General features: G+C 39.6%; 1 protein-coding gene across 2 annotated transcripts in view; it reads right to left on the reverse strand.

Moving 5' to 3' along the window:
* Nucleotides 1–22,472, reverse strand: part of GOLM1 (golgi membrane protein 1) — a 96,288-nt gene extending 73,816 nt beyond the window's left edge. The window contains exons 1-2 of one of the 2 annotated variants that reach the window (XM_081522000.1): nt 22,214–22,472; nt 21,724–21,787 (exon numbers count right to left, since the gene is read on the reverse strand). In XM_081522000.1, coding sequence (XP_081378126.1) covers nt 21,724–21,787; nt 22,214–22,251 — 102 coding nt within the window. In that variant the 5' untranslated portion in view covers nt 22,252–22,472. Of the gene's footprint in view, nt 1–21,723; nt 21,788–21,875; nt 22,026–22,213 lie in introns of those variants that run through there. The other variant, XM_081522017.1, reaches the window with a different exon arrangement.
* Nucleotides 22,473–22,803: the final 331 nt, after the last annotated feature.

The following is a 22,803-nucleotide window of genomic DNA, read 5'->3' on the forward strand; positions in this document are numbered from 1 at the left end:
GATTATTCTGAGTACTTAAACTAACTTTACATAGAACAAAAGAGTCACCCCCAAGAAAACTACTAAACAGGGCAGAGTCAGCCACCATTAATTATCAGCCCTCTCCAAAACACCACCAGCCAGAGCAGGCTCTAGCCTTGCCCAGGACAGCCGGCAGCTCCTATCCTATCTCGCCTGCCTGTCTCCTTCATCAGGAGTAGCTTCTTACTCCCTGTAGCCTTGTGGTGCTAAGGAAAGCGTTACGGAGCCTGTCACCTGGGGTGCCTGTTTGAAAAGTCAATGTTGAGGTCAATCTTTAGGAATATTGATTTCATGGCTAGAGCGATGCCTAGAAAATCTAGATTTTAAATGAGAATCCTAGGTCACTACTGTATTCTTTGAGAAATGCCGCCTTGGGAGTGAAGGAGATGAAGTATGATGCAATTTTGACAACACTCAAGTCTGAGAGAATCTTCCACCCTGCCCGCTCACCATCACCACCACCCACCCACCCCCACCCCCCGCCCACACACATACAGAGTCAAGAGGTGTGTTAGTTTCCTGAGGCTGCCCTTGCAAATGACCACAAACTGGGTGGCTTAAAAAAAAAACAGAAACAGAGACTTAATTGGTGGTCCAGTGGTTAAGAATCCACCTTCCAATGTAGGGGACACTGGTTCGATCCCTGGTCAGGGTACTAAGATCCCACATGTTGAAACTAAGACCCAACACAGCCAAAAATAAAAAAGCAACTGTTAAAAAGGCTAATACAACAAGCAAGAACATATTGTCTCACAGTTCTGGAAGCTAGAGGTCTGAATTCAAGCTGTGGGCAGGGCTATGCTTTCTCTGAAGACTCTAAAAGAGGATCCTTCTTGCCTCTTCTAGCTTCTGCTGGCTATTGGCAGTCCGTGGTGTTCCCTGTCTTATAGCCACACTACATCAAATCTCTGTCTCTGTCTTCACATGGCTTTCTTCTCCTCTCATAGGGATGCCAGTGGGTGGATCTAGGGCCCAGCCTAATCCAGAATGACCTCATGTTAACTTACGTCTTCGTTACCTCTGCAAAGACCCTATTTCCAAATAAGGTCACATTCACAAGTATTGGAGGTTAGGACTTGAACATATCTTTTTCGAGGACACAGTTCACCCCATTACAGGTTCTGTCCTCTGCTACTCAAAGTATGATCCTCAGACCAGCAGAACCAGTCTCACTTAGGAGCTGCTGGGAACGCAGAATCTTGGGCTCTACCCAAGACCTACTCAATCATAAACTGCATTTTTAACAAGATGTCCAGGTAATCAATCTACACACTAAAGTTTGAGAAGCTCTGTGTTACAGGTCCAAATAGTTTGAAGTAAAAAATGACAGATGTTCTTTTCACATCTAACTCTGGGAAATAAGGGTGAAATTCCCAGCTAGATTCCATTTATCTTGTTGGAATCATCTCTTTAACTCCATAGCAGTACACTCTTGAGAATTTGCTCTGTGGTTTGTTTTGCAGATGGCAAAGGCTAATTCTTGTCCTCTGTTACCTATTCTCTTCTTTCCAGCAACCTGGAATTTCAGTGGGACTTATGACCACCTAGAATATACTTTACATTTTCCCAACTTCCCTGGAAGCAAAGCCTACCTGTGTGGCTCAGCTATAGCTACTGTAATGTAAGGAGAAGTGCTCTATATAGTTCCTGGGACATATTCTCAAAAAGAGGGTATATATACTCTATTTCCTCTTTCCTCCATCCAAATGAAGCAGAATAAAGGAGATAAATATCAAAGTAGGAATCAGTGATATAGAAACAAAACAACAGACAAAATTAATGGAAACCTGATTTTTGAGAAGATTGAAAACATTGACAATCTTCTAGACAGACTGATCAAGTAAAGAAGAAAAGACACAAATTATTAATGCCAGGAATGAGATGAGTGACAGCTACAGATGCTAAAAGGATAAGGGAATAATATAAATAATGCCAATACATTCAACAATTTAGGTGAAATGGGCAAATTCCTAAGGGATATCAACTCTAGACATAGCCCTGACTCACTGAAGAAAAGCATGCATAGCCAGAGTAACCCTATGTTTATGGAAAAAATTGAATTTGTAATTAAAAACCGTCTCATAAAGACAACTTCAAGCTGGTATGGTCTGAATGTTTGTGTCCCTCCAAAACTTGTATGTTGAAGCTTAGCCCCTGAGGTAATGATATTAAGAGATGGGGGCCTTTGGGGTGATTAGATCATGAGGTGGTGCCCTCACGAGTGGGATTAGTGCCCTTATAAAAGTAGTCTGAGAAAGCTCCCTTGCTTCTTCCACCAGGTGAGGATAAAATGAGAAGTCCGCACTCGGCACCAGGAAGAGGGCCCTCACCTGAACATGACCATGAGGGCAACTCAGTCTTGGACTTCCAGACTCCAGAACTATGAGAGAGAAATTTCTGTTGGTTATAAGCCACCTAGTGTATGTTATTTTGTTACGATTGGGGGGGATTACCTTCAGGTCCCTGTCCCGGGCGCCACTTGCCGGAGTCCTGCTCCAGCTGGTCCAGGGGTTCCCTCAGGAAGGACGGCATCGGCGATGCGAATGAGAAGACACAGCGAGTCTTAGCATCTCCAAGTGTCTCCTGACTTTATTGTTTTCAAGACAGCTTTTATATTTTTAGTGGTACATAGAAACAAATGTAAAGTGTAAAGTCATGCCAAATCAGATCAATGGGTCAGCAGTTTTCGATCCTTATCGGAACCAGGACACTGTTTATGTTTCTTAGTTACAAAAAAGTTTAAAGTTGTTTACATCATCTTCTAGCCTGGAGGCCTGCTAACATCTTGTGACTTCTTTATTGATAAGGGTTGATCAGCCAGAACACTTTTGTATCAGGCACAGAAAGTACCAGGGTTACATTTTTTAAAGAATACAGGCACAGCAGATTATGACCAAGAAAGAATTCATAAACTCGGAGTTTCAAAGTAAAACCTGTTTTCTGTAATCTATCTTACGCCTTGAGCCTAACAGAAAAGAATGTGGTCCCATAAAGTCATGGTACAGCAAGCTGAAACAATGTAGCACAAAGGTCAGTGCCTAGCAAAATCACCAGCTGAATTAACAAACGTCTTATTATTTGTATTAAAGCTAAACTTTTATTTATATAAATCTCTATTATGTTTTCATTATATAGGCTAAATACATTAAGAGCAAAAACATAGTGAGTAAATATAGACTAAGTAACAGTTTCATAAACTAATATTTCTTATGTTTTCTAATAAGCCCTTTTTTCTAGGAAGGGCTCTGTGCCCATTGGGGTTTTCTGTGTGGAGGCTCTCAATGTTGTTTATTGTTAAGGAGCAGTCAAGCACATTAGCTCCAAAGGCATAGGTACATTTATTAAGCAAACCAATATGCTAGCAAGAGGAATTTAGATTAGTATACCTTATATCTTAGATAATTTTATTAGGGTGTTACCGTTCAAGGGCCTTGTTGATTGAGGTTTCAGAAAGATCTATTTTAGAAGAGAATCAGGAAAGGCCTTTTGTCTAAGTCACAGAAAATAAGAAGAGGTTTATTATAACAAATGTCAGAAAGACAGACGTCATCTTTAAGGTGAGCGCTGAGGCAGCCTTCCGAGAATCCCTGAGGCCTGAGAAGCCGTGCTCGATCAGTCCTTCTCCTCATGACTCTGTCATGGGTGGGATCTTGTGAGCTGGCTCCCGGCACTTCAAGCTGCTATGGTCTGAATGTTTGTGTCCTCCAAAACTTGTATGTTGAAGCTTAGCCCCTGAGGTAATGATATTAAGAGACGGGGGCCTTTGGGTGATTAGATCATGAGGTGGTGCCCTCACGAGTGGGATTAGTGCCCTTATAAAAGTAGTCTGAGAAAGCTCCCTTGCTTCTTCCCCCAGGTGAGGATAAAATGAGAAGTCCGCACTTGGCACCAGGAAGAGGGCCCTCACCTGAACATGACCATGAGGGCAACTCAGTCTTGGACTTCCAGACTTCAGAACTATGAGAGAGAAATTTCTGTTGGTTAGAAGCCACCTAATCTATGTTATTTTGTTATAGAAGCCTGAACAGACTAAGATACAAGCCCAATGGCCTTACTGGGGACTTTTAAAAAAGCATTTAAGGGAAAAATAATGACAATACTATACAAACTCTTCCCTAAAAATTGAAGAGGAAGAATAAGCAATACTTTCTAACTCATTGTACAAGGCCAATGTCACCCTGATACTGACGCCATCAAAGGTAATACAAGAAAAGAAAACTACAGATCAATATCCTTCATGAATGTAGGCGCAAAAATTCTAATATTTTAACAAGTTGAATCTAACAATATATTGACAGGATAATACAACAAGACCAAGTAGGGTTTATCCCAGGAATCCAGAGTCATTCTTAACATTTGAAAATCAATTTTCAGTGGTAAAGAAAACTGATTTTACCTGGTGGCTCAGGGTTAAGAATCTGCCTGCCAATGCAGAAGACACAGATTTGATCCCTGATCCAGGAAGATCCCACATGCAGTGGGCCAACTAAGTCCTCGAGAGGCAACTACTGAAGCCTGAGAACTCCAGAGCCCGTGCTCTGCAATAAGAGAAGACATCACACTGAGAAATCAACTAGAGAATCGCCACAGCTCGCTGCCAACTAGAGAAAGCCCACGAGCAGCAACAAGCACCCAGTGGAGCCAAATAAATACATAAATCTTTTTAAAAAAGAAAATCACTTATTCTTAATATAATTCACTGTACTAGCTAAAAAGCAAAAATAAATCATATGATCACCTCAATAGATGGAGAAAAAGTATTTGACAAAATCCAACGTACATTTCTTATAAAAATTCTCAGCAAATGAAGAGTAAAAGAGCACTTCTTCCGTCGAATACCGGGCATCTGCCGAAAACCTGCCTGACATCAGTAATGGTGAAAGATTGAATAGGACAGAGATGTCTCACCACTTTTATTTAACATTGTACTAGGGGTATACAATTGGACAAGAAAAATAAATAAAATGCATCCAGACTAGAAAAGAACAAGTAAAATTGTCTTTATTTCCAAACATGTGCATCTATCAGAGCATTCCATCAGAAAATCAGATGGAATTTGAACAAAGAAGCAAATAAAAAACTACTAAAACCAAGAATTTGGCCATTTCTTAAAACGTTAAACATATATCTACAATATAATCTAGCCATTCTACTCCTAGATATTTAACTCCTTAGAAGGAAATATTTATCCATACAAAGACTTGTACATAAATGTTCACAGCTGCTGTATTTTGTAATAGCCCAAAACGGGAAACTACCTCCATCAGTGGTTAAATGAATAAGAAAGAATAATATATTTACCTAGTAGAATAATACTCAGCATTAAAAAGAAATGAACTATTGACACATGCAATATGGATGAATCTCAAAATAGTTTTTCTGAGTTAAGAAAAACCAGACAAAAAGAGTACTAAATATTATATGACCCCACATGTATTTTAAAAGTCTACATTTTTAGAATGTAATTGTAGAAAGGTGATCAAAAGGTACAAACTTTCAGTTATAAGATAAATAATTACCAAGGATGTAATGTACAGTATGACTGTAGTTAACATTGCTCTGTAATATATAGAAAAGCTTCTAGGAAAGTAAATTCTAAGAGCTCTCATTTCATCAAAGTAAAAAAATCTGTTTCTTTTTTGGTTTCTCTTTTTATTGTAATATATCTATGTGGAATGATGGATGTTAACTAAACTTAAAGTGGTAATCATTTCACAATATATGTAAATGAAACAATTACACTGTACACCTTGATGAAATAAAATTTAGATTTTAAGACAGGACAAAATTATCTAAAAATTAAATATAAAATTCTCTCCGGGTGTGTGTTTGTGTCTCCTCCCTCCCTAATGTGCAGCGTGTATCTGCACTTCACATTAACCAGGGAGAGCCTGCTCAACTGTAAAGATCATTTTTTTTTTACTTTCTTCAATTTCTTGAAGAATAGTGTTCTTTCCCAGCTCTGTGTAGGATCATGGTGACTTGCTGCTTGTTTTATAGGTGCTTACCTGGACTATGTATCCTTGGTGAACTTCATATAAAATATCAGAATGTCATTTTTTATTGGAATATAATTGCTTTACAATGTTGTGTTAGTCTCTGCTGTACAATGAAGTGAATCAGCAATATGTACACATACATCTCCTCCCTTTGGGACCTCCCTCCATCCTCAGTATGTCATTTTGACGTGTGATCCTTTGTCTGGAAAATGCATTCAACACCTAACAGGAGGAACAGTTCTCAGAGCTTTCTGAGACTCTACTTTCCAGGTTACAATCCTCAGTTTGGTTCAAATAAAATTCCATTTCTTCCTCTTAACTTGATAGTTAATTTAATTTTCATCGACAACCTTAAATTTATACAGTGATATATATCAACTCTAAATCATTAGAACTGGAGATGGGGGAGGGAGTCTAGAAAATGCAGTCTAATTTATAGGCAAAAGCACATCAGTGGTTGCTTGGGGTTGAAGAGTGGGTGAGGAGGGTCAGGAGAGTCTCTTAAACATTCAGGTGAAAATTAAATTAGATTAAAAATCAAATACTGGAGCGAACTAAGGCAAAGTCCTAGAGGACATTCAGAGATGTGATTACAGGTAATGCCATTCAAGGAAAAGGTTTGCCTTTCTGAGCATTTTCTCATCCTGACATGTTTATTAAGGAGGATGCTAAAAGCTAAGGCAATTATAGTAATAATAATTATGGGTGTGTTTGTTACAAGCAGATAATTTGTGGACAAAAGTGGAAAATGAAAAATGAAGTCTCTCCTTCATGAGTTTATTCCTAAAATAAAATTCTACCTTATTAAAGTGGAAGCACATATTTTGGAAAGTAAACTAGTAATCTTCGCTTTGTGGCATATGTATCTTCTAGGAGATGTTTAATAAAAACAAAGACTTCCCTGGTGATCCATGCTTCCACTGCAGGGGGCATAAGTTTGATTCCTGGTCGGGGAACTAAGATGCCTAAAGCTGTGTGGTATGGCCAAAAATTAAAAAAAAATTTTTTGGACACATTTTTTTAAATTAAAAAAATACAAAGATAATTCTCGTAAATTCCTCGTAATTATAATGCATCTTAATGAAAAATTAGAACTTAAACATTCAAATATTTTAAGTATCTATTTCAAAAGAGAGATGTGATTAGGCCATCTGTGTCTAATATTGGTGCTCATTGGGGTTGGTTCCTACTTTCTCACAAATACTGCATGATAGAGCCTTATTCTTCTTGATGGTCACATTTTAAAGGAAGGGCTCCCTTTGAGAAAGACATTCCTGGGTTGTAGAAGATACATATACTTCTCAAAGGGATGGGAGGAAGGACTTACAATTGCAAGTTTTCTAAAGTAAATACTCTAAGAAAAGGGAGGTCAAGGGGCTCATCGGATCTTGGCTGGAACAAATAGTAAATTAGTTTGGCAGCCTGAGTTTTCCCAAGCAGGAAATTAGAGGGGCTGGGTCAACCCAGGGACACAGCCGCAGGCCACTAGGGCCACGTTAGAGTTTGGTCATGTCCCTTTGTGTTGGGAATTGGATGGAGTCTTTCATGTTGAAAGTTTTGCAATTCTCAACACAAATGTCAATTATACACTTTAAATGTGTACAGTGTATTGTCTGCCAATTATACCTCAATAGGACTGCCTTAAAAAAGAAAGTACCATTATAAATCAACTCTACTTCAATGAAAAGAAAGAAAAAAAGTCTTCTTGTTGACTGAGATCTCAGATGGAGGAGGAAACCAGAAATTCGGCATCTTTATTCTATTTTTTAATTTAAAAAATTTTTTGGCTGCACTGTGGACTTCCCTGGTGGCTCAGACGGTAAAGCGTCTGCTTACAATGAAGGAGACCCGGGTTCAATCCCTGGGTCGGGAAGATCTCCTGGAGAAGGAAATGGCAACCCACTCCAGTATTCTTGCCTGGAGAATCCCATGGACAGAGGAGCCTGGTGGGCTGCAGTCCATGGGGCTGCAAAGAGTTGGACATGACTGAGCAACTTCACTTTCATTTTGTGTCTTTGTTGCTGTGCCCAGGCTTTGTCTAATTTTGGTGTGTGAGCTTCTTTTTATGGTGGCTTTTCTTATTGTGGTGTACAGGCTCTAGGCATTCAGGCTTCAGTAGTTGTGGCACATGGACTCAATAGTTGTGGCACATGGGCTTAGTTGCTTTGAGATATGTGGAATCTTCCTGGACCAGGGATTGAACCTGTGACAGACCTGTGGATTGGCAGGTGGTCTCATCCATTGTGCTACCAGGGAAGTCCCAGCTTCTTTCTTGATAAAGAGTTTCTTGGCTTTGGGACCAGATGTGACCACAGCATGGTGTTAAACAATATGTTGCTCAGACACAACCTTTTCTAACATTCTCAGAAATAACTTAGTGTCTTTTGAGGTTAGCATAAACTGTACTTTAAGAAGTGGCATAAGTGCTTTTCAATTTTATTTTTTGAATCATTCACGTGAATCACACATTAAATATGAATACAGTGAAAAGTACCCCATGTTGCTCTTCATCCAACCAGCTCCCAACCTGCAAGAAGGTAATAACTGTCATTTGTTTCTTGTATATCCTTCTAGGGTCTTTTACACACATGCTTTATTCTATTTTGTACCATTGATCACTTTGTCTACCATTATGCCAGTATCACAATGTTCTAAACAGTATAGCTTTATAATATTTCTTGAAATCATGTACTGTTAGTTTCTTCTTTACCAGACTTGTTTTGGCTTTTCCAGAATCCTTGCATCTCCATTTAAATTTTAGAATCAATTTAGAATTAGGAAAAAAGCATGCTGAGATTTGGATTGGAATTGCATTGAATAAACACACACACACACACACACACACACACACACTTGCTTCTCTATACACCACATGAAGAATGGTACTCATATGAGTCATAGAAATTATTTTAAGTTAAATTCAAAAGATAGCAAAAGATAATACATTCATACTATACCAAACTCCAAATACAGCGAAAAGTATGTCCTATCACCCTCACCCTCACCCCAACTCCTAGTTATACAGTTTTTGTCCCTAAAGGAACTCTCTGTTACCAGTTTCTTGGGAATGCTTCTGTGCTTATTCTCTCCATATTTGCATCCTCTTCATCCTTATCCCCCACCCCTTCAGCACAAATGGGAACACAGCAAACACACTGTCCTGCTCCTCGCTTTTATCGGTGTCCAGGGTGTTCTGGGCTTGTTCCCTGTCAGCGCATATGGCTCTGCTCCATTCTTTTTAATGGCTGCATAGTCCTGACCTCAGAGCTTCAAAGCCACGCATTTATGTGATTCATCCTTCGTTTGCTTAGCTCTGGAGTTTGTGATGACCCTGGCCAAATATCAGCTCAGTGTCACTATTCTATTACACCCCATTTTCTTGTTGACTTGTGGGTCCAAGAGATCATGAACTTACTGAGGGCAGGAACGCCAATCTCCATCACTGTGCCCCCCACCACGGCAATGTTCTGCAAATTGCAGATACAAAGACAGAGCACACCGCAAGGTTGACATCCAACCAGCGTCAGCTCTGCAGAACTGAGCAACAAGTACTCAGCAATAGTCAACATCCTTTCAATTAGTGGGAAGTTGGTATCTTATCGACAAACTCCGCATACTTGAAAGGTTGCTCTGAGGTCTGTGCTAACACCCGCTCTGTTTGGGGGTTTATTGACATGGGGTGTTTGTCTTCTAGAATTTCCTCATAGCATCCTTTAGAAAGGAATTTGAAAGTTGTGGAAAAATCACTATGGGCAGCCACCAACAGGGCAAAAAGCCAGCTGTAGTTATTCACGGTCTTTTTAACAATCAAGTCATGTTTGCGCTGGGGTTAGGGAGGAGAGTAAACAGGCTTGTGTGAAGCATTTTCTATAGCAGAGCTCAATTGACCTGACACAGAAGACTGGGTCACTTCTCCACCTGAGCCCCTTCTCGGGGAGTGTGTGCCTTTGTTGGGAGCCAGCTGGGCCCCTAAACACTGGCAGTGTGCCTTTGGGCAGAGTGATGGAGCAGCTGCTCATTCATAAAGAAAACTGGCTCTTTTCATGACAACCAATGTTAACTTGACTCTGTTGAGATATCTGAGTGGCCTGTGGTTCTCCTGGCCTGGCTGCCATCATGACTGTGGCTTTTAATTGAAACAGACACAACTTGGGTCAGCTTCGCACTGGAGTTGGGACCCTGGAAGCTAAGGAACCTATGAGTGAGGCAAGGTGGTTTTATAAGTCTCTTTTAAAATGATTTTGAAACTGATACTGTGTGGTTCTGTAATTTCTGTGCTGTGCTTAGTTGCTCAGTTGTGTCCAACTCGTTGCAACCCCACAGACAGTAGCCTTCCAGGTTCCTCTGTCCATGAGAATTCTCCCGGCAAGAATACTGGAGTGGGTTGCCATCCTCTCTTCCAGGGGATCTTCCCAACCCAGGGAGCAAACCCAGGGCTCCAGCATTGCAGGCTGATTCTTTACCGACTGAGCCACCAAGGAAGCCCAGGAATACTCAAATGGGTAGCCTATCCCTTCTCCAGGGGATCTTCCCAACCCAGGAATTGAACCAGGGTCTCCTGCCTTGCAGGAGGATTCGTTACCAGCTGAGATCTAGCCTGGAGCAAAGAGCTGAGTTCAGTTTGTCACTTATTTTCTTGGTGGTAAGCTTTATATGTTGTTTAGCTCTTACCTTTATTTTACTACTTCATTAAGTAGCTGTCACAATAACAGGGACCATTTCCTTCATATTTGGAGTCTTGTTTTTACTTGATACCTCTAGACACATGTCCACTTAGAGATAAGAGCTTTGAGAATTTTAAAGTATGGACTGTGTTTTGCCCTTCAAACAACACTGACATATTTCAACATTGGTAATCACTGAGATTTGGCAAAATTATTTTCAACAGTCATCACAATATCTACAATATTTATAAATTCATAAGCATAAATGGAAGTCACAACAATTTATTGACAGTGTCCTATAAACCATTAATGCATCATGAATATAAAACAAATTATTAGCATTCGTGAACAGTACTTGAACCTGTTGAATTTTTCATGACGTTCAACATTCAGCCCCCTACACATAGAGGAGAGCAGTTTTGCTATAGAAGATTTTGCTCTAGCTGGGGATTCAGGCTACTAAAGAATTTCAGTTTAGGCCTAGTGGATCCACCTCTTCTTGGTTATTGTAAAGTCCACAAGATTCTGTTTCCTTGATGTGCTAGACATTTATCTTGCTACATCTCCATCAAGGGGACCCAAGAGAAACTCCCTGGGAATAAAACTACAACTTCTTCATGGTAATGATGAAGATGAGGATGCTTACAGTGATGCTGGAATTGGGAGATGGCCCTAGAGTGAAGTTCATGGCAAGGGTGACAAGCCACAGCAAATTTATGGAACATGTATGCACTTACTTAGTGCTGCAGGCTGAGTTGAGTCCCCCTCCAACTTCATGAAGCTCTAACTCCCAATGAAAGAAGTTAAGAGATACTTGAAGTAACAGGCAAGTGTGGTCTTGAAGTACAAAATGAAGCAAGGAAAAACCTCACAGAGTTTTGCCAAGGTAACGCACTGGTCATAGCAAACACCCTCTTCCAAAAACACAAGAGATGACTCTACACTGAACATTAGCAGATGGTCAATACCAAAATCAGATTGATTATATCTTTTGCAGCTGAAAATGGATAAACTCTATACAGACAGCAAAAATAAGACCAGGAGATGACTGTGGCTCACATCATGAGCTCCTTATTGCAAAATTCAGACTTAAACTGTAGAAAGTAGGAAAAACCACTAAGCCATTCAGGTATGACCTAAATCAAATCCCTTATGATTATACAGTGGAAGTGACATGTAGATTCAAGAGATTAGATCTGACAGAGTGCCTGAAGAACTGCAGACAGAGGTTTGTAACATTGCATAGGAGGTGGTGATCAAAACCATCTTCAAGAAAAACAAACGCAAAAAGGGAGAATGATTGTCGAGGAGGGCTTACAAATAGCTGAGAAAAGCAGAGAAGTGAAATGGCAAAGAAGAAAAGGAAAGATAGATCCATCTGAATGCAGAGTTCCAAAGAATAGCAAGTAGAGATAAGAAAGCCTTGTTAAGTGAACAATGAAAAGAAACAGAGGAAAACAACAGAATGGGAAAGACTAGAGATCTCTTCAAGAAAATTAGAGCTACCAAGGGAACATTTCATGCAAAGATGGGCTCAATTAAGGACAGAAATGGTATGGACCTAACAGAAGCAGAAGATATTAAGAAGAGGTGGCAAGAATACACAGAAGAACTGTACAAAAAAGATCTTCACGACCCAGATAACCACGATGCTGTGTTCACTCACTTAGAGCTGGACATCCTGAAGTGTGAAGTCAAGTTGGTCTTAGGAAGCATCACTACGAGCAAAGCTAGTGGAGGTGATGGAATTCCAGTTGAGCTATTTCAAATCCTAAAAGATGATGCTGTGAAAGTGCTGCACTCAATATGTCAGCAAATTTGGAAAACTCAGCAGTGGCCACAGGACTGGAAAAGGTCAGTTTTCATTCCAATCTCAGAGAAAGGCAATGACAAAGAATGTTCAAATTACCACACAATTGCACTCATTTCACATGCTAGCAAGATAATACTCAAAATCCTTCAAGCTTGGCTTCAACAGTAGATGAATGGAGAACTTCCAGATGTGCAAGCTGGATTTAGAAAAGGCAGAGGAACCAGAGATCAAATTGCCAACACCTGTTGGGTCATAGAAAAAGCAAGAGTATTCCAGAAAACATCTACTTCTTCACTGACTACACTAAAGCCTCTGACTGTGTGGATCATAACAAACTCGAAAATTCTTAAAGAGATGGGAACACCAGACCAACTTACCTGCCTCCTGAGAAATCTGTATGCAGGTCAAGAAGCAACAGAACTGTACACGGAAAAACAGTCTGGTTAAAAAATGGGAAAAGAGTATGTCAAGGTTGTATATTGTCACCCTGCTTATTTAACTCTATGCAGAGTACAGCGTGTGAAATGCTGGGCTGGATGAACCTCAAGCTGGAATTACGATTGCTGGGGAAAATATCAATGACCTCAGATATGCAGATGACACCACCCAAAAGTGAAAAAGAACTAAAGAGCCTCTTGATGAAGGTGAAAGAGGAAAGTGAAAAAACTGGCCTGAAACTCAACATTCAAAAAACTAAGATCATGGCATCTAGTCCCATCACTTCATGGCAAAAAGATGGGGAAGCAATGGAAAAAGTGACAGACTTTATTTTCTTGGACTCCAAAATCACTGCAGATGGTGATTGCAGCCATGAGATTAAAAGACTCTTGCTCCTTAGAAGAAAAGCTATGACAAACCCAGACAGTGTATTAAAAATCAGAGACATCATTTTGCTGACAAAGGCCTGTATAGTCAAAGCTATGTTTTTTCTAATAGTCATGTACTATTGATGTACATGTGAGATCTGTACATGTGAGAGGATGTGCAAGCTGGATCATAAAGAATGCTGAGTGCTGAAGAATTGATGCTTTTGAACTGTGGTGCTGGAGAAGACTCTTGAGAGTCCCTCGGACTGCAAGGGGATCAAACCAGTCAATCCTCAAGGAAACCAACCCCGAATATTCATTGGAAGGACTGATGCTGAAGCTGAAGCTCCAGTACTTTGACCACCTGATGCGAAGAGCTGACTCATTGAAAAGACCCTGATACTGGGCAAGATTGAGGGCAACAGGAGAAGGGGGTGACAGAGGACGAGATGATTAGATGGCATCACTGACTCAATGGACATGAGTTTGAGCAATCTCAGGGAGATGGTGTAGGACAGGGAGACCTAGTGCAAAGAGTCAGACATGACTGAGCGACTAAGCTCAGCACAGACATATCTCCAAAGAAGAAAACACAAACGGCCAAAAAATGCATGAAAATATGCTCAACATCGTCAAACATCAGAGACATGCAAATCAAAACCACACTGACATGTCACCTGATACCTGATAGTAGGATAGTTACTATTAAAACAGAATGAAACAGAAAATAACAGGTGTTAATGGGATGTGATAAAATTGCAACACTTGCACACTGTTGATGGGAATATAAAATGGTATGGCTGCTGCAGAAAACAGTAGGAGTTTCCGCACAAAACTAAAAATAGCACTGCCGTATGATCCAGCGATCCCTCTCCTGGGTATATAGCCGAAGGAATTGGGAGCAAGGTGCACTCATATTCATAGCAGCTCTATTCACAACAGCGAAGACCTAGAAGCAACCCAAGGGTCCATCGATGGATGAATAGATGGACAAAATGCAGTACGTACCTGCAACACGGTATTATTCAGCCTCAAAAAGGAAGAAATCTTGGCACATGCTACAAGACAGATGAGCTTTTAGGACATTATGCTAAGTGAAATGAGCCAATCGTGAAAAGACAAATACTGTACGGTTCCACTTGTTTGGATCTAACGTAGTCAAATTCAAAGAAACAGAAAGTATAATGGTGGATATCTGGCTGGGGGAGGGGGAAACAGGAGTTGCTGTTTACTGGGTACAAGATTTCAGTTACACAAAATGAGAAAGTTTTGGAGATCTGGTTTACAACAACGTGAATATGCACTTAACACTACTGAACTGTACACTTTAAAATGGTTAGGATGGTACATTTTATGTATGTGTTTACCACAATAAAAAATATACTTATTCCTGGATTGATGAGTATAAGAACAGCTACCAAGGTACTGTGCAAAGGGCTCAGCATACAGAATCTCATTTAAGATTTTGTAGTTTCTGTGTGGGAGATAATAATAACCCCACTTGCTGAGGGTTTTATATAGATTGGCATTATTGTTTTATATGTGTCAACTCCTGTAATCTTCACCATAAAACTAAGAGGTTGTAACTTTCATTTTGCAAATGAGGAAACAGGCACAGGGAAACTGAGTCACTCAGTCAAGGACACACAGATGGTAAAGGGCTGAGCAAGGGTTTGGGTTCAGGCTTCTCCTGTTACTTAATTCCTTTCATAGTTAACATGCTCAGGGGATCTCCCCGACACAGGGATTGAACCCCTGTCTCCTGCATCTCTTGCATTGCAGATGACTTCCTTACCCACTGAGCCATCAGGGAAGCCCAAAAGAGAGATGCCGTAATTTGGCCAATGTCATTTAGTTGTAGTGAGAGCTCTGGGATTCAAATCCAGGATTTTAAACCCAAAGCAGTTCACAATCACACTGGTGTTTGCTTTTAACCAGTTGGGTCACATTTTGGTGTTTCTTCTCTTTCTTAAGAGAAAAAATTTGACAAAACATACATTTTTAAGAGGTTGTTAGGGTGCATATAAAGAGATGTTTGGTTTAGTTGTTTTTTTTCCAGGCTTTGAGTTTGTGCATTAATTTTTATTCCTTTTTCTTCCAATGATGAATTTACCTCATGCTTGTTATAAAAGGTTCAATCAGTACTGGAGTCTACAGAATGAGATTTCTAGCTATCTTGCACACTCCTCCAAATACCAGTTCTCAAGTGAAATCACATAAACTCTTGTTGTTTCAGATATTCTCTCTTCTATTTTCTATATATGTAACTAGAATAGGTTTAAATTTTAAGTATATGGTTTTAAGGTTTTTAATTTTTAGTTTGACAGAGAATTAAAACAAAAAATAAAAAGTAAATATTAATCTACTACAGCACAACTTTAAACAATTTTAAAATGTTATACTTCAAAGTCTTCTTTCTTTCCAAGCAATACCTTGCCCTCAAGGTAACTGTTCTTTAAATTCTGTGTACTTTATTCCTAAATTTTACTCACATGTATAGTGTCAGTTATATGTTTATTTCTGTATCATCTAATCATAAAACTTTATATTGATGAAATATAAGTATGTTATATATTTTTATCTTCAACTTACATTTTGCACTTTATGTATTATATAGATATTTTTTAGGTTGGTACATTTAGATTGATTTTTTTTTTATAAAACTACTTTAAAATAAATCCATAATATCATGTTATTTTACCCCTTACATACTTCAATATGCATCTTAAAAATTTAAAGCATTTTTCTATTAAAAAGCACTTCTAACAAAATAAGTGATAATTCCTTGATATCAGGTGATATCTAGTCTATATTCAAATTTCATTAATTGCATAAAAACTCAGGGATTACATTAAAAATGTATTTTTATGCTTGATTGAGTCAGGATCCAAATAAGGTCCACATGTAGCATTTGGTGGTTATATTTCTGAATCTGTAGCAACTAATTCACCCCCACCCTTTTTTAATACAAGCTTTTGTCCCACAGAATTTTCCATGACTTATCTGTTTGTTTTTTCAGGGTGTCAACTTTTATTTCACCCTTGTATCTCCTCAGCACTGAAAGCTATATTTAAAAAGTGATTAGGTTCAGGTTCAGTGTTTAAGATATGAATAGTTCATATTTGGTGCTGTGACATCATAATTTCATCCCAACAAAAACACAGTAGTGTTCCACTTTTAGTGATGCTAAGACTGGCCAATGGGCCCAAGAGCTGAACAGATTTGAAGATATAAACTCTTTGTTCTTCTCTGACCCTTAAGTTTTGGGTTTCCTTCTGGCTTCCTGAGCATTGAATCCATGATTGTTGAAAGGCTCAGTTGAGAGATAAAAGGTCTTTCTGAATTTCAAAAATCATCTCTTGAAATATCAAGAATCAAGACTTGGTCGACTCAAATCACTTTAGCCATTGAGAGGATATGGAAAGAATACCACGTGAAGCCAGGCTCACCTGGCAAGAATGGGGAAAGCCTTTTTGATGAGGGAAGGAGTGAGTAGATGGCTGTGTACTGGTGGAGGTGAGTAGGAGGGGGTGGGATGAGGTTGAGGAGGTGGGAAATAGAAAAATCAAGTAGATCTGTGTCAATCTGAAACCTTTTTGGTTAGTGCTCTCTTGAGAATCCCTTGGACTGCAAGGAGATCCAACCAGTCCATTCTAAAGGAGGTCAGTCCTGGGTGTTCATTGGAAGGACTGATGTTGAAGCTAAAACTCCAATACTTTGGCCACCTCATGCGAAGAACTGACTCATTTGAAAAGACCCTGATGCTGGGAAAGATTGAAGGTGGGAGGAGAAGGGGACGACAGAGGATGAGATGGTTGGATGGCATCACCGATTCAATGGACATGAGTTTGAGTAAATTCTGGGAGTTGGTGATGGACAGGGGGGCCTGATGTGCTGTAGTCCATGGGGTCGCAAAGAGTCAGACATGACTGAGCAACTGAACTGAACTGAACTGAACTCTCCCCACCAGGTGTCACCTAAAGATGCTTCAGACTCAGCACTCCACATGGTACATATTCAGCACAGATATGGGAGGTTTCTATTGAGATAGCGTTCGGCTTCTGCAGTTCATGACTAGAGTGGATCCTATACTGAAGGCTGGGAGGTAGGGAATGGAGGTTAAATTAAGCTATTAATACTTTTGGTTAATAGGAACCCTTCCATTGGCTTCTTGGGCTTGGGAAGCCCAGTATTCTCTGGCTTTCCTTGTGGCTCAGCTGGCAAACAATCTGCCTGCAATGTGGGAGACCTGGGTTTGATCCCTGGATTGGGAAGATCCCCTGGAAAAAGGAAAGGCTATCCACTCCAGTATTCTGGCCTGGAGACTTCCATGGACTGTATAGTCCATAGGGTCACAAAGAGTCGAAGACGACTGACAACTTTCACTTTCACTTTTCCATGGCTTCTGGTCTTTCAGATATGACTCCTGTAGCTTTGGTAACTTCCCTGCTTTCTAATATGAGATGATGTTCAGGCTCATCTTATATATTTCCTGTCTCAGGTTTGGAATCAGTGATTTTTGTTTTTAATGGAAGATGATTTGGAGAATGATCTAGGGGCTGGAAGCCCTCACTGCTACTGGGATTATTTTTTTCAAAGCTATTCCAGTGAAAAGACATGGGGAAAAGTGGTGAATTTTGTGTTATAAAAAGTGCATCATAGTCTCAAATTGATGTTTCCAGTTGAAATATGGGGCTATAGAGTTTTGCTTAATCTCTCCTATTTTACTGCTTTGACCCTCTCTTTGACCTTCTCTTTTAATCTGAGAATCCTGATTCTTAAGAACACTGAACATTGGTGGTCCAGGGACTAAGACTATGTTCCCAATGCAGGGAGCCCAGATTCAACCCTTGGACACCGAACTAGATCCTGCATGCTGCAGCTAAGATCCCACATGGGGCATTGAAGATTCCATGTGCTACAACTGAGACCCGGTATAGCTAAATTAAAAAAAAACAAAACTGAAAATGTTGAATTTGGAATACCACCTTCTTGCATGTTACTTTTATCCCATATTACCCACAGAGAAAAGTTCACAAATGGTAATGCTACCAACAATATGATACCTGAAAACAATTTTGAAATGTGATACAGTTTTCCCTTAATTTCTTTAATTCACTCTCTTTTTTGGTCTCCTTCCTTCCCTGCTAGCTGAGCTCCTCTCAGGCCTCCTGGGATTAATCGGCAGTATGTAAACCTTTGCCTCGGGACTGTGCTTTCTGGGAAATTCAAACTATGATATTTGTCAGAAGATGTGCATTCTAAAAATTGGTGCCATTTTACATGGGAGTCTTGAGTGAGCATGTCCAAATCTTATCTCGACCAATCAGATAAATAAAAATAATCTCATGAATTAATTTGCCTTTTTTGTGATGAAAAAATTTGAGTATCTTTGCATATGCTTTTTGGTCACTTTTATTTCAAACTTTTCTGGTCCTTTGCCCATTTTCCTATGGGACTGTTTGTCCTTGTTTAATGATTTATGAGCACTCTTCATACTAAGGAGATTAGGAAATTAGACTGTCATATATGTTGCAAATATATTTTCTCAACTTGCATTTTTTTTCCTCAGCTCTGCAAAAGTTTTTAATTTTCACTTAATCACACCTATCAATTGTTTTATTTACTTGCTGAAGTCTTAAAAAGATCTTCTCTCCAAGATTATAAACATATCCTTAATGTTTATTTTTATCCCTTTTGAGGTTTTAGGTTTTACACTTGAATCATTGATACATCTCAGTAGTATGTGATGCATTCTCTAATTTTATCTAATGATGTGCACAAAGTCAAAAATGTATTAAAGAAAAATCTGCCTCAAGGTAACTCACTGTTCTGCGTATAAATGATTTCTGGTCTGCAGTATCAAAAAAATGTAAAAAAAATCAGTGACCTTTGTCTTGAAAATTTATTATAAAGTAACATCTTTTAAAAAATTTTTATTTACGTGTTTATTTTTGGCTAAACTGGGTCTTCATTGATGCATCAAGGCTCTCTCTAGATGTGGCAAGCAGGGGCTACCCTTCAATGCGGTGTGCAGGCTTTTCACAGTGGCAGTTTCTCTCATGGTATGGCAGAAACTCTAGGTCCCGGGCTCAGTAGTCCTGGAGCACAGACTTGGTTGCTCTGCAGCATGTGGAATCTTCCCGGACCAGGGATTGAAAGTATGTCCCCTGCATTGGCAGGCAGATTCTTAACCACTGGACCACCAGGGAAGTCCTAAAGTAGCACTTTTCTTAAAAATGAAAAGGTATTCACATGAACACTTTTCTATACACTTTACAATATAAAAAATTGAAAACAAACCATGTCTAATAATAATTATTCATGTTGTTTTAACTTGAAATATTCCTTTAAAATTTTAATTGTCAAAACTATATAAAAACATGAAAAATACATATGCATTATTGTAAAGAAAACACAATATTGTTGTGTTTGTCCAATGATTGTTGTTGTTGTTTAGTTGCTAAGTCATGTCCAACTCTTTGTGACCCCATATACTGTAGCCCACCCAGCTCCTCTGTCCATGAAATTTCCCTGGCAAGAATACTGGAGTGGGTTGCCATTTCTTTCTCCAAGGAAATCTTTCAGACCCAGGGATTGAACCCGTGGTTCCTGCATTGGTAAGAGGATTCTTTACCACTGAGCCACTAGGGAAGCCCTATCTAATTATTAGACTGTATATATAAAGTAACATAGAAAAACGAAAATGAGCAGAAAGTTTTCCTGAAAGTTTTGAGATTTTTTTTCCTGTTTTTGATTCACATTATTGTTATAATGTTTATTGATGTAATAAATTTTTTAAAAACTCATCATATTTCTTATATTATAAATATCTGTAAACCATGACTGGATGAAAAGTTAAACATGTTTTTTGGGTGACTGAGAAAAAAAATCAGGCTTTATTTTTTTTGGGCTCCAAAATCACTGCTGTTGGTGATTGCAGCCATGAAATTAAAAGACGCTTACTCCTTGGAAGGAAGGTTATGGCCAACCTAGATAGCATATTTAAAAGCAGAGACATTACTTTGCCAACAAAAGTCCGTCTAGTCAAGGCTATGGTTTTTCCAGTGGTCATGTATGGATGTGAGAGTTGGACGGTGAAGAAAGCTGAGTGCTGAAGAATTGATGCTTTTGAACTGTGGTGTTGGAGAAGACTCTTGAGAGTCCCTTGGACTGCAAGGAGATCCAATCAATCCATCCTAAAAGAGATCAGTCCTGGTTGTTCATTGGAAGGACTGATGTTGAAGCTGAAACTCCAATACTTTGGCCACCTCATGCGAAGAGTTGACCCACTGGAAAAGACCCTAATGCTGGGTAGGATTGGGGGCGGGAGGAGAAGGGGACGACAGAGGATGAGATGGTTGGATGGCATCACCGACTCGATGGACATGGGTTTGGGTAGACTCCGGGAGTTGGTGATGGACAGAGAGGCCTGGCGTGCTGCAGTTCATGGGGTCGCAAAGAGTCGGACACGACTGAGCAACTGAACTGAACTGAACCACAATGAGATCTTAGCTTAGAAAAAAAATGACAGTGATGGTAGGGCTATGTGAGGCAAACAAAATCACAATGATTTAAAGCAGAATAAAATAAAAATACTAAATATTTAAAAATATCATAAATGTGGAATAAAACAACAAAGTTGCCACTGTGTGTGTGTGTGCTTAGTTGTGCCCGACTCCTTGGACTGTAACCTGCCAGGCTCCTCTGTCCGTGGGATTTTCCAGGCAAGAATACTGGACTGGGTTACCCTCCAGGGGATCTTCCTGACCCAGGGATCAAACCAGCATCTCTTGTGTCTCCTGCATTGGCAAGTGGAGTTTTTACCACTGAGCCACCTGGGAATTCTGAAGTTGTCACTACCTGTATTCAATCTGGAAAACAGCCACAGAGATAGTGAAAAAATATTGTAGAGTTTATGTTACTGTCCTTAACTGGGAAACTTAGGAGCCATGGATTTTGATAGCATTAAAGTCATGGCTTTTTTTTCCTGTACAAGCCAACAGATATTTTTTTACAGTCTCCAAAAGAAATTTAATGAGCTGTTTTGTTCTGGTCTATTAAGATAGACTGTTTTTTGGCAACAGTTTTAAGTTTACAGGAAAATGGAGTGTTAACTACAAGAGTTCCTATAACCCTCCCCATTCCCAGTTCCTTATCATTGATGTCTTGTGTTCATGTGGTACATTTGTTGTAATTGATGTGCCAGTATTGATACAGTATTATCAACTAAAGTTCATTGGTGACATTGGAGTTCATTTCTGGTCTTCCATAGTCCTTGAGTTTTGACAAATGTATAATGACATGTTTCCACTGTCATATCATTCAGAGTAGTTTCACTGCCCTAAAAATCCTCCATGCTCTGCCAATTCATTCTTCCCTCCCACCCCCTTCTCCAATCCCAAAGACAGACTGCCTACCTGTAATTCTCTCTCTTGATGTGTCCATGACCCAGGTTTGGCCACATAGACAAGGAAATCCCACCTGAGGGGGCAAGATAATGAGACAGAAGGTTACTGGGTTTCTAAATGACTACATGAGAAAGGCTGTCCCACTAACCAGGTCCACTCACTGTGGGACAATTGTGTGAGACAGGAATGCACCTCTCTCCTTGAGACATTGAACTTGGAATCTTTCTTGGCACAAAGAGCCAAGTTGGTCTGAATAATACAGGATATTCACATATTTGTTGTTGTTGCTGTTTAGTTGCTAAGTCATATCCAACTCTTTGTGACCTATGAACTGCAGCATGCCAGGCTTCCCTGTCCTTCACTGTCTCCTAGAGTTTGCTCAAACTCATGTCCATTGAATTGGTGAAGCCAACCAACAATCTAATCCTGTCACCCCCTTCTCCTCCTGCTCTCAATCTTTCCCAGCCTTAGAGGCTTTTCCAGCGAGTCAGCTCTTTACCTTAGGTGGCCAAAGTGTTGGAGCTTCAGGTTCAGCATTAGTCCTTCCAATGCATATTCAGGGTTGATTTCCTTTAGGATTAACTGGTTTGATCTCCTTGCTGTCCAAAGGATTCTCAAGAGTCTTCTCCAGCACCACAATTCAAAAGCATCAATTCTTCAGCACTCAACCTTCTTTGTGGTCCAACTCACATCCACATATGACTACTGGACAAATCATAGCTTTGACTATACGGACCTTTGTTGGCAAAGGGATGTCTCTGCAGAAAAGAACCAACCTGTGTATTACATGTGGGAATAATGATCCCTACTGGAAATTCATAAATAGCCTCTATGGATACACATGCTCATATTAGTGAGATTTTGAATAATTAAAAAGAAATAGGGACTTCCCTGGTGGTCCAGTGGTTTAAACACAGAGCTTTTACTACTGACGGTCTGGGTTAGTCCCTGGTTGTCAAACTAAGATCCTGCAAGCCATGTGACATGGGCAAAAAAATTTTTTAAAAAGAAGAAAAGGAAATGGAGGTATGGGTTTTTTCCTTGCTGCTGTATATTCCAGTAGTTATTAAATTGCATATACTTGAGTAG

This window comes from Giraffa tippelskirchi, chromosome 1 (assembly GCF_054371585.1).
Source record: "Giraffa tippelskirchi isolate mGirTip1 chromosome 1, T2T-mGirTip1v1.2.pri, whole genome shotgun sequence".
Classification (NCBI taxonomy): domain Eukaryota; kingdom Metazoa; phylum Chordata; class Mammalia; order Artiodactyla; family Giraffidae; genus Giraffa; species Giraffa tippelskirchi.